Source organism: Pristis pectinata, chromosome 34 (assembly GCF_009764475.1).
Source record: "Pristis pectinata isolate sPriPec2 chromosome 34, sPriPec2.1.pri, whole genome shotgun sequence".
NCBI classification, from domain to species: domain Eukaryota; kingdom Metazoa; phylum Chordata; class Chondrichthyes; order Rhinopristiformes; family Pristidae; genus Pristis; species Pristis pectinata.
The window spans coordinates 5642528-5658794 of NC_067438.1; the positions used below are offsets into that span (position 1 = coordinate 5642528).

Sequence of the window (16267 nt, forward strand, 5' to 3'; positions counted from 1 at the left end):
TGCTTTGTGCAGGATTCGAACCCACAACCATCTGACTCATCACTGCCAACTGTACTGAGCCCTGATGTCATCATGGCAACTGAGGAAGCAGTGACCGAAATTGTACATCCGTCAGAGGGAATTCTCTGTAATGTCTGGGTTGACCAGCAATAAGTACACTGTTTCTTTTTACTCTTTGCATTAGTAGCAGAGTGGGACATGAAGGTTCAAACTCGCAAACACCGTACAATCTTCTTTTGGCAGGGTGCCCCTTTCTCCTGATGCAGATTAGCCTGATGGTAAAATAGTGATTCTCTGGAATTCTCTTCCCTGAGGATGGTGGAGGCCAGATCATTAGAGATATTTCTCCATCTTCACCTTAAATAAATGAAAGATGGAGGGATTGGGGGCTGTAATGGAACTGGCACAGAAGACGAGTCAAGCCCAGCATGGATCAACTGTGATCATCTTGCATATGACAGGGTTGGCATGAGGGGCTGAATGGCCTACTCCAATTTTCACATGTTATTAATGTGTCCAACCCAGACTGAGCTGTTGCATTGAATGACCGCTCTAAAAATCAGGGCAAGTTCGGTCAGTGAGCAAGTAACAATTTTTCCTTTTTTAATTATTGACTAATATGGCAGACAAATGTTTACTTTTCTAGGACTGAATTAATTTTCCACCTTGTGATATGAAATCTTGCCATCCCCACAGCCTTAAACCCAAATATACAGTTTACTTCAGTTCTGTTTCACTTTGCTGAAGTCATTCCCTTCATCAGGATCTGGCTTCGTACCCTTTTTTATAGACAAAGGTATTAGTGAAGGCAATAAATTAAGGTTCAATAAATAAATCAGCTTTGTGGAACAGGTTCGAGGAGCTGAACTACCCAGCCCCATTCTTGACTTCTTCATTCCCTTGGTTAAATTCTCTGGAAGAGGCTGCTCACCTTCGTGGGTGACACCCAGTGTACATGGGTAAAAGATACAAAATGTTCAGGCCACTGGCAGAGAAGAATGAGGAAACTGGTCCATAGGAATGGATGAAGGAGGAACTCTCCTTGGTGTTCTTGTTCACCCCATTTTATGCCAGGTTTGATATGCCAGCAGGGATTGTACGGTGTTTTGATGCATTTGGGTATCAGAGCTAAAGGGAGAAAAACCAAAAAGGGGTTTAGAGCATTGCTGTTTTAATGGAACTTTGCATGTACTGACAAAAGAAACTGTGTCTCAAAGATGCCGGACTTTTATCTAAGGGTTTGTTTAATCATTTGAGCTGCTACTTGTTACCTTGAGAAGCCCCAATTCATAATTCACCTGCAAGGTAAATTTAAATGTAAATTTAAAACTATATGGAATTACCCAGCAGGTCTGTTGTGGCTGTTTTCCCTCAACCTATGTTTGGCAACTGAGGAGAGTTGGCTCAGCCTCTGCACTCTCCCCTCCCCACGGAGCCAGCTTTCTACCCCCACTGATCTCCGTTTCTCCAGCCAGTGTCTAAAACCGTGTCAGGATTTAAACTTGGGAATAAAAGCGGGGAATGCTGGAAGCATCCAGCAGGTCAGGCAGATTCTGTGGAAAGAGGAACTGTTAACATTAGAGGTCCAGGGTCCTTCATCAGAACTGGCTAAGAGAGAGAACAAGTCTAGAATTCCTTCCCCAAACCCCTCTTGCTTCCTTGCCTCTCTTATAAAGCTCCTCTCTGATTAAATACTTTGTCTTCTAACCCAAAGACCATCATGTGGCCGACTGTCAAACTTGCGTTTGATAATGGTCTTTCACAGAGCTTTAAAACGGCTTCATAATGTTATACATAAGATCTTTTAGGTGGTTAACGGAACTGGTGCTGCATGGCCGTGGTTGGCTGATCTTTGTGAAAAGGGAGGCGTGCCCGTGTGCAGGCACAGAGGTGTCACATATGAGCAGAGAGCTGCACCAGGAGGGAGCTAACCGTCCTTCTGTAGGAGCAGTGACATGTCCCTCCCCACCTGCTCCCTCGTGTCCTTTACGAATCTCCAGGATCTGTCAAAATTTCCACCTCTGGAGTAGGACTGAAGGGTTTAAAAGCCCAGGGTCTTGGTGTTTATCACAGGTCCTCCCTGGGGTTAGGAACCCTGCCCGCCCCCCGTTCACACAGACGTGTTTGGGAGACTGGCGGGATGGATTTGCCGGCTGTTGCAGGCATCTTGGCTGAGTGGGAACTGTGGTGGCATTTCTGCATGTCTTTTGTCTCCATCCCCACCGAGCCACAACATTCGGGGGCTAGGTCGAGCAGAGCTGGGAGCACAGAGCAGACTCACTCGCTCTCTCACTGAGTCAGTGAGGCTGGCTGTGACGGTCGCTCTTCCCGCGCCTGCTCGCTCTTGCATCACCGCTGTTTCTGTGATCCTCTCCCACATACTGTGTCTGTTCATTTCCGACTTAGTTTGGGTCACAAACAGTTCTCGGGCACAGAACCCTGTTGTAACCCGGGAACTGTTTGTATCAACACTAATAGCCTTTTCTTTGTGAAGTGGTTTTCCCTCAATAATACCTTTTTTTTAAAAAAATAGCTAAATACTCTATTCTTTATTTGAAATTGAGTCTTTAACTTGCAGAAACCATGACGGATGGACACCCGCACACACACAACTAAATAGTAGGCCACTCGGCCCCTCAAACCTGCTCCACCAATCAATATTATGGCTGTTCTGTTTGGCACCTCATCTCCTCTTCTCTGTCAGTTCCATACAACCTTCAGTCTCCCAACCTTTGAAAGATCTATCTACCTCTTTAAACGCCTCACTTCTAGTGTACCCAACCTAGTGCTGGAAATGTACAATCTGACTGTCACCAACGATAAATGTGGGGGGACAAATAGTTTTATCGTTATTGAAGAGCCCTTTTGTTTTTGAACAGTATTAAATGAAGTGGAGTGTGTGAGGCAAGGGGTTGGCTCATTGTCAGAGTAGGGAGTGGAACCAAAGCCATGCTGATTCTTGTTATTGACATACTTTCTTCTTTTGGAGCTCATGTTATCCAGACACTGCCCATGCTGGAGTAATGTGGGGGGATGAACACCATTGGGCACTTCTGATGGTTCTCATCCACCTGAATTACTCAGAACAAAATCTCTTGTGTTTTCTCTATGGTGTGGACAGTGTCCTTCATTTGCCTCACTTATCACCCCCACTGAATTTAATCTTTTTCTCTTCAAAAATCATAGAATACAGAACAGGCCCTTCAGCCCACAATGTTGTGTCGACATTTTATGGGGGAAACGACATTTCATTCCTCCAGGTGTTTTTATAGCATATGGGTGAATGACAATAAAGTAAATTGACTTATCCTGCTCTAAGATCTGTCACATAGCCCCCTATTTTTCTACATTCATGTGTCTATCTAAGAGTCTCTTGAATGTCCCTAATGTATCTGCCCCACAACCTCTGCTGGCAGTGTGTTCCACGCACCCACCACTCTCTGTGTAAAAAAAAACCCACCAAACAACTTACCCCTGATATCCCCTTTATATCTTCCTCCAATCACCTTAAAATTATGTCCCCTCGTGTTAGCCATTGTCGCCCTGGGAAAAAGTCTCTGACTGTCCACTCAATCTATGCCAAGCATTTCTAGCCTTTAGTGGGTTTCTGTCTCACTTTAAGCAGCCGCAACAGACTGTTCGGTGTTCCCTGGTGAAAATTGTTTGCGGGATTTTGCAAACTGAGCAGGAAGGAGCCCAAACTCTCCTATTAGTCTTGTCCTGTTTGGAAAGGGCAAGAAGAAGGGTGTGGCACCACTTTCCCCCAAGTAGTCTCTCATCCCCTGATTTAGACCTCTCAGTCTTGTACTAATGTCTGCAGGCATGGGGACCTTGTACAGGTTTTCTTTTTGAAAGGTACATATTGCATTGTGTACTGCACAGCAACTGGCTGCTGGACCTACGGTCGTTGGTTAGGGTTACTGTCCCTGGGTACCACCACCTCTTGTAACCCCATCTCCTTCATGAGCTTATCCTGCTTCCCCTCTGACACTGATTACCTTGGTAGCTGGTACCAATGACTTAGGCCACCTCTCTACAAGAATTGCCCAAAACTTAACCACTCCTTCAGCATGAGTGGAGAGTTGCCGAGTGTGAGCAGATCACTCTCCTGTGTGAACAGGTGCACGAGTGAAACCAACACTATACAGCCTCGCCTACCGTCAGACATCTCCTGTTTCTTTGCTTAGTTTTGGTCGCCTTGGAGATGAATGGAGTGTTTGCTTCCTGGATGCCTGGTTGCTTTGGAGATGATTGCAATATTTGCTGCCTAGATGTTGGCTTGTACTTTCCCTGCTCCTTGGACTCCTTCAGCTCCACCGATCAAATGTCCTCCCTATATCTCACTGCCTCTGAAAACCCAAGGACCCTCCTCTCTGGCCATGATGTTGAGAGCCCCGTTTGCTGATTTTTGTTCCTGTTTCTCTCTCGCTTTCTCTTGTCCCCTCAACAGGGAGGTAGCACCTGAGAGGGGAAACTTGTAGATGGGTACAGGTTGTCCCCAGGTTATGAACACCCGACTTATAGACACCCCCACATACAAATGAGCTCCCATAATAATAAATCCAGAAGTCCGACCTACGTGCATACATTCGTTCCTACGAGTGGCGGAACTAGTTTCCTCCCTCTCTCCACTTTTAGTAATTGTTCTTCATCAGTCTTGTGTGCTTTTGATGCCATTCATTGTACTACTGTGGAGGTACGGTTACCATATCAAGTAATTTGTGTATTTTCCGCCTCACGGATGAAATCGACTTAAGCACATCCGTAAAAACAGAACCTGTTCCTTACCGGGGATGACCTTCATGCTGATGATATTAGATGCAGGAGGAGGAGGTGGGTGCAGAACATAAACCCAGTCTGGGACCAGTTGGGCTCAGCAGCCTATTTCTGTGCTGTAACCCTTAAGTTAGAATGTACCAGTGATGAAACCCTTTTAACTAGAGATTATTTGCAAGTTAAAAAGTATATATGTTTAGTTTACTGTATGCTGTGGTTTGTTAAGTTGTAGGACTAATGTTATCCTTTTCAAGCTCTTTGATCTCCTTAACTTGGTTTTCATACATTGGACTGGACCTCGGGGGTGTCGATAGCATTTCTCTCCACTGTGGCCTTCCTTGAATGTTTGTTATTCCCCACCCCCCATCTCCACTTTATTCTTTCCCCCCTCCACGTTGGGGGGCAGTGGTGAGTGGCAAGAGGCACCCCCTCCCACCACAAGCCACTATTAGCCATGTGAGCTGGCACCTTGGTCAATTCCACAGGAGTCTGGCACCTTGCTTAAAACAGCCATCCTTGAAGTGCCAGTCAATGGTCTTTGGTTTAAGATTAAAACCTGATCTAACCTAACCCTAACCCAAACCGTCTGTGAAGACCTGTAGTGTTTTTATGCCCTATCACTGCTGTAAAGATAGTAATTTGAGATTTGCCATTGTTTGAGTAATTCCATTGAATCCCATAATAATTTGAGAGGCCAAAAAGCTGAAGAACAGGCAAAATGTATTTCTAAGATACTGAACTTACCCAAGTGTGATCAGGTCCCTTGAGCCTAGCTACTGCTTGAGCCCCTGATGCCAACCCATTGTGAGTGCTGATGAGTTCATTGTCCATGGGCATGCACAGTCATCACCCTGCCTCAGTATAGCTAGTATTCCATCACGGGACTGAGGTGTTGAGGTAGCTGAATTGACACAGAAAGCTCATGCGACTTGCCTTTTAGCTGACTATCAAATATTTATTTTCAGAAGATCAGAGAGTAGCAAATATAGTGAGCAACAGGATTCGGGAGCCCCTGTACACAAATCACAAAGTTAATGAGCAGGTAGAGGTTGGGAAGGTGAATAGAGCGTTGGCCTCTTCTACAGCAGGAAGGAAGTATTGCCTCAAATGTAAAGGGCTTTGCAGCGACTGTACCTAGAGCGCTGCACCTAGTTCTGGTTTCCAAGGGTTGAAGAGAATAGTACTGTGGAATTTTAGGACAGACACCTTGAGGTGTATGATGTTTCTCAGGGACTGGCAGGACAGGTCTTGTTTTCCTGTCCAGGTAACTAGATTTGGGAGTTCAGTCTCTGAGATAAGGACTCAGTGATTACACATTTATCACTCAAAGGACCGTGAGTCTTTGCTATCTCAGAGATCGTGGATGTTCAGTCAGTTAGAATACATTGAAGACTTTGATCAGTGGGTTTTCGGCACAAAGGATGTAGGACGAGTGGAGTAAAGGTATGGGATTGGGCTTGGCATTGAATGGCAGAGCAGACTTCAGAGACCATGTGTCCTATTCCTGCTCTCCTGTGGTTGTTCCAACTCCAATGCTCTGAAGTTTGAGGCCTTTCCCACCTCACCCTGCCCTCCTGCTCCACCTTGGTGCAGGTCAGGAACCTTTGGGGAGAGGGTCTCCGTGGCTCCTGCCTTCCTTTGCAAGAGCCACGATGGATGACCTTGAGAAATATACTTTTTAGAAAGTCGTCCTGAAATCTCGGGCCTTGAGTTTTATTCTGCATTGACTTCGGCCAACCATAGATAGGTCCATCCCATCTTAAAGCAGCCTCTGTGTCGTTAACCCTTGGAGGACTAGAGGTTGCTGGGCAAGAGGGGATCATCACTGTGCAAAGGAAGGGTTAAGAGGAGAGAAGGCAGAAGTCCTAGTCCTCCCTGTTGCTTGTAGAATGACACCGTGGTTCCCAGTGGATAATTTCCAGAGCATGTAACACCTGGGAAGATGCCAGTGTTAATCGTGAGCTTTGCACCCAGATCCTGGTTTACGCTGAATGTTGGAAGCAAATAATAACCTGGAGCGTTGGAACAAGGAGCTGGCTGCTCGGACCCATGATCCTCTTCTGCAATTGAGTTAGATCATGACTGATCTGAAGCTGGGCTCCATCCACTAGCCTTGATTCTCTTGCTCCTAATACCTACATGGACAAAGATTCGTTAAACTAGACAATTTGTGTTGTAATTCCTTGGAGTTTAGAAGAATTAGAGGTGACCTCATTTAAACATTTGAGATTTGAAGGCATCTTGACATGGTAGATGTTGAGATGTTTTCACTAGTGGTTAGTCGCAAACAAGGGGATGTAGCTTCCAAATAGTGGGCACATCATTAAAACCTGAGGGATGAAGAAGTTTATTCACTCAGAGGGTGGTGAATCTCGGGAATGTTCTGCCACTGGGGGCGGGGGGGGCTGTGGTAGAGGCCAGATTATTAGAAATATTTAAGGTGGGAGCAGAAAAATATTTGAAAAATGGAGGACAGAAGTTGGCACAGGAGAGGCCAGCATAGATCACATTGGATGGCAGAACAGGCTTTTAAGGGGCTGGGTGCCCTACTATTTTCTTCTGTAAGGTTTGAAGTTATTGATAGACCACCCTGGATCTAACGGTCTTTTGAGGGAAGGGCTTCCAGATTTCCACCGCTGCTTTGTGCGAAGAAGTGTGTTCTGTCATCTCTCTGAATGACCTGACTCTCTAATTTTAAGACCGGGCACCCTTATTTACAACCAGGAATCTTTAAGATCTAATTGCTACTGAAGGATAGAAGAGAACCAGTCTATCTCCCAAAAAAAAACTACCAATGGAAATGGTTGTGATCTGTCCAATCCTTGTAGATCGGAATGCCTCCATTCTCAAGGCATCAGTCCCAGCACAAGCCCACTTGTGTTGGGGGAGCAGAAGTGAAGGGGGGAGGGGGTGGTGGTAGAGCTGTAGTTGATGTTAAAGTCTGAATACCCGGCAGCCAAGGGGTTGGTAACCCTTCCTATTGGCACCGCTCAGCCAATCATTAGTGCAAGACTGACATCCTCACTACATTTGGAACAAGGGGGTAGTTTTGGATGGTTCATGGAGCAGTCAAGATGGTGAGGTGGGGGGGGGAGGAAGAGCGGGGGCTGGGGGCAGCTCAGAGGGGGGTGTGGATTTAACGGCAGGGTAATTTGCTCCGCAGCCGATGGAGATCTTTGTGGATGACGAGACAAAACTCACTCTGCACGGCTTGCAGCAGTACTACGTGAAGCTGAAGGACAACGAGAAGAACCGGAAGCTCTTTGACCTGCTGGACGTGCTGGAGTTCAACCAGGTAGTGATGAGCCACACCCCCTCCTGTTTCTCTTGGCTGGGGCAGGGAGACTGGGGCGGGACAACATTTCACAGAATACTTGCTGGGAATGGGCGGCAGATCATCCCCAGCATCTAAGTGAACATAGAACAGTGCAGCACAATACAGGCCCTTGGGCCCACAATGTTGTGCCGACCTTTAAACCTCGCCTGAGACTATCTAACCCTTTCCTCCCACATATCCCTCTATTTTAAATTCCTCCATATGCTTATCTAGTAATCTCTTGAATTTGACCAACGTACCTGCCTCCACCACCGCCCCAGGCAGTGCATTCCATGCCCCAACCACTCCCTAGGTAAAAAACCTTCCTCTGATATCTCCCTTGAACTTCCCACCCATTACTTTAAAGCCATGCGCTCTTGTATTGAGTATTGGTGCCCTGGGAAAGAGTCGCTGGCTGTCCACTCTATCTATTCTTCTCAATATTTTGTACACCTCTATCATGTCTCCTCTCATCCTCCTCTCCAAAGAGTAGAGCCTTAGCTCCCTTAGTCTCTCCTCATAATGCATACTCTCTAAACCAGGCAGCATCCTGGTAAATCTCCTCTGCACCCTTTCCAATGCTTCCACATCCTTCCTATAATGGAAAGGATGGCTTTTGGCCCCTGGGCTTGTGCCCTGCACCAAACATCCACTGTGCACATCCAGAATTCTGATACTTAAGAGTGGCGCAGCAGGTAGAGCCGCTGCCTCACATCGCCGGAGACCTGGGTTTGATCCTGACCCTGGGCACTGTCTTTGTGGAGTTTGCACATTTTTCCCTGTGACCGCACAAGTCTCCTGACATGCTCACCGCGTTCCAAAGACGTGCAAATCGGTAGGTTAATTGGCCACTGCACAGTGCCTCTAGTGTGCAGGTGAGTGGTAGAATCTGGGGGCTTGTGGATTGTGGGGGGAATAAAATAAGAAATGGGATTAATGCAGGATTAGCGTGTGGATGGTTGATGGTTGGTCTGGACTGAGCGGGCCAAAGGGCCTGTTTCCTTGCCGTATCTCTTTGTGACCACATTGCTCCACCTTTGGCGACCAGGTCTTTGATTCCATTGGACTCGGGGCCTATTTCCATGCTGTATCCCTCCATGACTCTGCTGGGGCAGATTACTTCGCGTGACAGGGAGGTGGGGGAGCCAAGTTTGAGGCAGGGAACCTGGGTTTTCCTGTATCCTATGGCAAGGCAAGTACTTGCCATTCATTCTCAATTGCCCTGAGAAGGGGGGGTGGTGAACTCTGCCTTAATCTGTTGCAGTCCTTCCCTGAAGGGGAGTCACAGGATTTTGACCCAGTGACTATGAAGGATCAGCCATATGTGCCCATGTCAACGTGGTGTGTGACTTGCAGTGGGGTTGAGGGGGTTACAGATGCCTGCTGCCTGATTTATTGCCACTGACCTATGATGTGAAATTTGTTGTTTTACGGCAGCAGTGCAGTGCAAAGACATAAAAATGTATAAATCATAAAAATAAATAATTGCAAAAAAAAGAATAATGAGGTAGTGTTCATGGATCATTCAGAAATCTGGCGGAGGGGAAGCAGCATTTCCAGAATCATTGAGTTTGGGTCTTCAGGCTCCTGTACCTCCTCCCAGATGGTAGTAACGAGAAGAGGGCATGTCCTGGATGGTGAGGTTCCTCAATGATGGATGCCCCTTTCTTAAGGCACTGCCACTTGAAGATGTCTTCAATGGTGGGGAGGGCTGTGCTCGTGATGGAGCTGGCTGACTCTATAACCCTCTGCAGCCTCTTGCGATCCTGTGCATTGGAGGCTCCATACCAGGCTGTGATGCAACCAGTCAGAACGCTCTCCGCCGTACATCTATAGAAATTTGTAAGAGTGGTGACAGACCGAATCTCAATCTCCTAACGAAATAGAGCCGCTGGCATGCTTTCATGATTGCATCAATGTGTTGCATCGATTGGTTTACTATTGTCACATGTACCGAGATGCAGTGAAAAACTTTGTTTTGCATGCCATCCATACAGATCATTTCAAAACGCAGGTACATTGAGGTAGTACAAGGGAAAAACAATCTGTTGTAGAAGCCTTGGGGGTAGGCGCAGGGGGGGTGGTGGTAGCTGCGGTGGATTTTGTAGGTGGTACATACTGCAGCCACAGTGAACCAGTAGAGGAGGGAGTTAAAGTTTTGGGTGGTGGATGGGGTAATGGTCTAGTGGGCTGCTTTGTCCTGGTTGGTGCCGAGCTTCTTGAGGGTTGTTGGAACTGTGCCCGTCCAGGCAAGCATAAGTGTAAGCGGGCTTCTCTCCGGTTAACTGGCGTCTGCTTCTCCACAGGTGGTGATCTTTGTAAAGTCGGTGCAGCGCTGCATTGCTCTGGCACAGCTCTTGGTGGAGCAGAACTTCCCTGCCATAGCCATCCACAGAGGCATGCCCCAGGAGGAGAGGTCAGTGACTCAGGTGGTCAGCAGAGGGGAGGGTCTTCACACTGCTCAACCAGAGAATGGCGCCTGGAATCGCAGCGTAGGAGTGGGTCTTTTGTCCCAACATACCTGTGCTGGCTCTTTGAAAGAGCAAACCTGTTATCTCAATTACCCCCCTTCCCCCAGCCCTGAAAATTTTGTCCTGATGCAGGGTTTCGACCCAAAGTGTCGGCAATTCCTTTCCTCTCTCAGATGCTGCTCAACCCGCTGAGTTCCTCCAGCAGGTTTTATTGCTCCAGGTTCCAGTGTGTGCAGTTTCCTGTGCCTCTTCGAAAATTTAAAACAGTTACAGCTTCCATTTCAATATATTATTGAATCTCCATTTGCCATGAATTCTAGATTACCCCTAGTTCTTAAATCTATGGGCTCCATCTCTCTCCCTCTGACACTGGAAATATTAAACCCCAAGCATTAAGCTCCTCTAAGTGGCGTGCTTGTCCTCTGCTCTAAGGAAGAGCCAAGGTTTTGTTCATAGCCGTACAGGGGTACATGGTAACATCAGGGAGCAACTCGGACCTGTTCCTGTCACTCAATGATATCGTGGCTGATCTGTGATCTAATTTCATATGTTCACCATCAACTCATCATAACTTCCATTAACAGATATCTATCAGTTTGAGATTCAAAATTACAGGCTGTCCCTGGCCAACAAACAGGTTCCCTTTTTACAGACGTCCACAAGTCAAAAAATAGTTTGTTTATTGTAATAGGCAGACATATACAGGGTATAAATGCCATGAAATTTAGTTTTTTGCAGCAGCAGCACAGTACATTACAAACGTGACAAACATGACAAACAGAAATATAAATTGTACATAACTTGCATGACAAAGCAAACAAAAATAGACATAATGACGTTAGTGTACGTTGAGGAAAATGCAGTCTGAGGTAAAGTTAGCGTTTTTCAGGTGGGTTCAAGAACCTGACGGCAGTGAGGAAGAAGCTGTTGTTGAACCTTGAGGTGTGGGGTCTTCAGGCTCCTGTACCTCCTGCCTGATGGCAGCATGGAGAGGAAGGCGCAGCCTGGATGGTGGGGGTCCCTGATGGTGGATGTTGCCTTCCTGAGACATCTCCTCTTGTAGACGTCCTCGATGGTGGGGAGAGCTGTACCTGTGATGGAACTGGCTAAGTCCACCCCTCTCTGTAGCCTCTTGTGTTCCTGTGCACTGGAGTCCCCACACCAGGCCGTGATGCAACCAGTCGGAATGCACAAAAATCATTTGATACAGTAAACCATGCCTCCACTGTAGTGTAATGAATGACATCAGAAGCACTTAAGACCGATAACAAAGAACAATTACTAGAAGTGGAGAGAGAGGGAACTAGTTCTGCTAGTAACTCAGGCTTTTGAAATAATATGGGAGCTCGTTAGTATGTAGGAATGTCCATAAATTGGGCGTCCGTAACCTGGAGACTGCCTGTAACTATTAATCCAGCATCGATTGCAGTTTGCAGGAGGGTGTTCCATCTCTCTGTTCCTAACTTCACTCCCAAAATTCTCAGTGTTCTATCTCCAGTCCCTGAATCCCCAACCAATGGGTATAAGTTCTCTCTATCCATCCTATCATTTCCCCTCTATCTTTAAAGTTTCTATCAAATCATCCCTCAACTTTCTACAGCAACACTTGCAACACAGAGGAAGGCCATTCAGCTCATCAAGTCTGTGCTGGCTCGCTGCAGGGCAACCCCATCACCAAGCACTGGTGTCTCAATGTATCAGGAGCTGGTACCTTTATCCATTGCTCCTCTGCAATTTAAGATGCCCCCCTTCGCCCATGGTTTGTGCAGGATAAAATCTAAAGCTCTGCCAACTTTAAAAAAAAAATTACCTGGTTAACTAAACATGAAGCCACCTGTGCTCACGAGTGGCTTGATCTTAACGTATCTTGGATGGTTGCTTCTGGTGGAGTGCTTAGGCTGAACCGCTCTGTGTGGGGGCAGTGATTTTTTTGGCTGCTTTCAGACAGGTTGATGCCACTGACCTCCTGCCTGGCTTCAGATCCACTGCCAGGCCCAGCCTGTTGTCAATTCTTATGACTGTCTGTGTGAAACGAGCTTTAGAACACAACACTTTAGAGCACAGGAACAGGCCCTTTGGTCCACGCTGTCTATGCAGACCATGATGCCAGTCCAAACTAATCCCAGCTGCCTGCATGTGGTCTGTATACCTCCGTTCCCTGCCTGTTCATGTGTCTGTCTCAATGCATCTTAAACGTTGCTATCGTATCTGTTTCCACCACTTCCGCTGATAGCACGTTCCAGGCATTTCCACTTTTTTTTAAAAAAAAGAAAAACTTGCCTCATTAGTCTCCTTTAAACTTTCCCCCTTTCATCTTAAAGCTATGCATGCTAGTATCTGATAATTCCACCTTGGGAGAGAAAGACTTTTATCTACTCTATGTACACCTCATCTACTCTATGTACACCTCATAAATTTTATAAACTTCTATCAGGTCGCCCCTCAGCCTCCAACACTCCAGAGAAAACAACCCAAGTTTGTCCAACCTTTAGGCAGTCTCAATCTGTCCAACTTCTTTCTCCTCCTCGTCTGAAGAGGTACCCTATCTATGCTTCTCATAGATAGTCAAAATCTTTTTCCCATGGTAGGGGTATCCAAAGCTAGAAGACGTGAGTTTAAGGTGAGAGGAAGGGGATATGAGGGGTGAGTTTTTTTTCCACATAAAACAGTACAGTACAGGCCCTTCCCCCCCACCATGTCTGTGGTAGCCATGATCCCGTCTGCCTGCAACCCTGCACCTTCCGCCCTCAGTGACCTACCCTGACTCTCAGATAAGTAATGCCTATACTTTAATGTTCTCGCCATCGCTTCCGAAATCATAGGCACCCTCTCGTCCCCAGCCACACAATTCTGCAGGCTATCCGCTCCTATTCTAGCCTCTTGGGGAGCCACTGAATTTAATTGGTTCATTGTTTATTTTTTTGTCAGGGCAGCACAGTGGCGTAGCTGATAGAGCCGCTGCCTCACAGCTCCAGCAACCTGGGTTCAATCGTGACCTCGGATCCCATCTGTGTGGAGTTCGCACGTTCTCCTAGTGACCGTGTGCATTTCCCCCGGGTAGTAGAGACATAGAGTTATACAGCACAGAAACAGTGCTGCCAGAGGATGACTACATTTAAGAGGTGTTCAGAAAGACACTTAACTAGGAAAGGCTTCGAAGGAAACGGTCCTAGTGCAGGCAAATGGGATTAGTGTAGGTCAGTATGAACGTATTGGGCAGAAGGGCCTGTTTCTGTGCTGCATGACTTGATTGACTTCATTGTGGTACTTTACTGTCTGCCCATCCTCTTCCCTGTCTTCCACCTAATGGCCCTTCCAGTGTGAGTGCCTGTACTAAGTCTCAGTGGGCAATCTAACTGCCAAAGGTATTGGTTTATTTTTGTCACTTGTACCGAGGTACAGTGAAAAACTTGTCTTGCATACCGATCGTACAGATTAATTCATTACGCAATGCAGTTACATTGGGTTAGTACAGAGTGCATTGAGGTAGTACAGGTAACAACAATAACAGTACAGAGTAAAGTGTCAGAGCTACAGAGAAAGTGCAGTGCAATAAGGTGCAAGGTCACAACAAGGTAGATTGTGAGGTCAGAGTCCATCTTATCATATAAGGGAACCGTTCAATAGTCACGTCTTTGCCCTGCTCTTCGTCTTGAGTGATAGCCCATTCAAGTATGTTTCCCTACCAAAAAAAAAATTTATCTGTTAACAACTGCAGCAGGAACTTCTGGTTTCCCCTTGCTGAGAGACAACTGAACCACATGTGATGGGGCTGAGGTTGGCTGACTTTCCATCTATGGCAGGGTTTTACTGCTCAAGTCTAACTCCGTGAATTTGCTCGGGGGTTTTTGTTTTGATTTTCTGCAGGTTGTCCCGATACCAGCAGTTCAAGGACTTCCAACGGCGGATCCTGGTGGCCACCAATCTGTTCGGCAGGGGGATGGACATCGAGCGGGTGAACATTGTGTTTAACTACGACATGCCGGAAGACTCGGACACCTACTTACACAGGGTACTGCGCCCTTGAGTGTATTGCTGGAGCGCAGCGTAGTTCCTTTCACTGTCGCGAACTCTGCGCTCATCCTTCTTGCAAACGGGTGGCTTCCCGGGGTTGGAGATGGGATTACTTATGTTGGTGTTGTATTTGGCGCGGGGCAGTGCTGAAGGGTCTGTTCCTGTGCTGCGTACCGTTCTGCATTTGTACCGACTGGCATTGTACACCATGAAACTCAAAGCTTCAGGCTGACTGGATTCGGGGAAGGCAAGGTTAGTGCAAACCGAAGGATTGAACACTTGCTCTCCGTCAGTGTGTGGGGAACCCCCCCCATCGGTGGGCTTCCACTATGGCGCGGTGGGGTTGCTACACGGTGGTAGGTGCATGCTGGCCAGAATGTCACCAACACGATGTAGGCCTACAGCTGAGCTCAGTCATACGCTATTACAGCACCAGCAACCCGGGTTCAATTTCCGCCGCTGTCTGTTAGGAAGTTGTATGTTCTCCCTGTGTCTGCGTGGGTTTCCTCCAGGTGCTCAGGTTTCCTTACACGTTCCAAAGACGTACGGGTTAGGAAGTTGCGGGCATGCTATGTTGGTGCCGGAAGTGTGACTACTCTTGTGGGCTGCCTCCCAGAACACTCAACGCAGAAGATGCATTTCACTGTGTGTTTCGATGTACATGTGACTAATAAAGATATCATTTACCAAATCCGTGGTTAACGCCAACGCCTGTGTCATAGGTGGCGAGAGCCGGCCGGTTTGGGACCAAGGGGCTGGCCATCACCTTCGTGTCAGATGAGAACGACGCCAAGATCCTGAACGATGTGCAGGACCGATTCGAGGTGAACATCAGCGAACTGCCTGACGAGATCGACATCTCCTCGTACAGTAAGTGCTGAGCCCTGTCTTGCTTCCCACCCAGAGGGGTTGGGAAGGATTGAGACTGGGGAGGTTTTAATTGTGTAACGTTTAAAAGGCATTTGGACGGGTACTTGGATAGGAAGGGAATAGAGGGATAGGGATCTAATGTGGGTAGATCGGGTTAGCACAGATAGGCACCTCAGTTGGCATGGACAAGGTAGGCAGAAAGGGCCCGTTTCTGTGCTGTATGATTGGTACTGGTTTATTATTGTCACTTGTACCGAGGTACAGTGAAAAACTTGTCTTGCATACTGATCGTACAGGTCAATTCATTGCACAGTGCAGTTACATTGAGGTAGTACAGAGTGCATTGATGTAGTACAGGTAAAGACAATAACAGTACAGAGTAAAGTGTCAGAGCTCCAGAGAAAGTGCAGAGCAATAAGGTGCAAGGTCACAACAAGGTAGATCATGAGGTCAGAGTCCATCTTATCGTATAAGGGAACCGTTCAATAGTCTTATCACAGTGGGGTAGAAGCTGTCCTTGTCCGGTGCTATGTGCCCTCAGGCTCCTGTATCTTCTACCTGATGGAAGAGGAGCGAAGAGGGAGTGACCCGGGTGGGTGGGGTCTTTGATTATGCTGGCTGCTTCATGATGGCGAGAGGTAAAGACAGAGTCCAAGGAGGGGAGGCTGGTGTCTGTGATGCGCTGGGCTGTGTCCACAACTCTCTGCAGTTTCTTGCGGTCCCGGGCAGAGCAGTTGCCGTACCAAGCCATGATACATCCAGATAGGATGCTTTCTATCATACATTGATAGAAGTTGGTGAGAGTCAAAGGGGACAAACT

At 47.2% G+C, this 16267-nt stretch overlaps 1 protein-coding gene across 1 annotated transcript in view; it reads left to right on the plus strand.

The window, feature by feature from the left end:
- Nucleotides 1-16267, plus strand: part of LOC127585846 (spliceosome RNA helicase DDX39B) — a 37375-nt gene that overhangs the window by 15603 nt on the left and 5505 nt on the right. Inside the window, exons 7-10 of the mRNA XM_052043547.1 lie at nt 7940-8071; nt 10399-10508; nt 14431-14575; nt 15300-15447. Of these exons, the coding sequence (XP_051899507.1) occupies nt 7940-8071; nt 10399-10508; nt 14431-14575; nt 15300-15447 (535 nt within the window). The remainder of the gene's footprint in view (nt 1-7939; nt 8072-10398; nt 10509-14430; nt 14576-15299; nt 15448-16267) is intronic.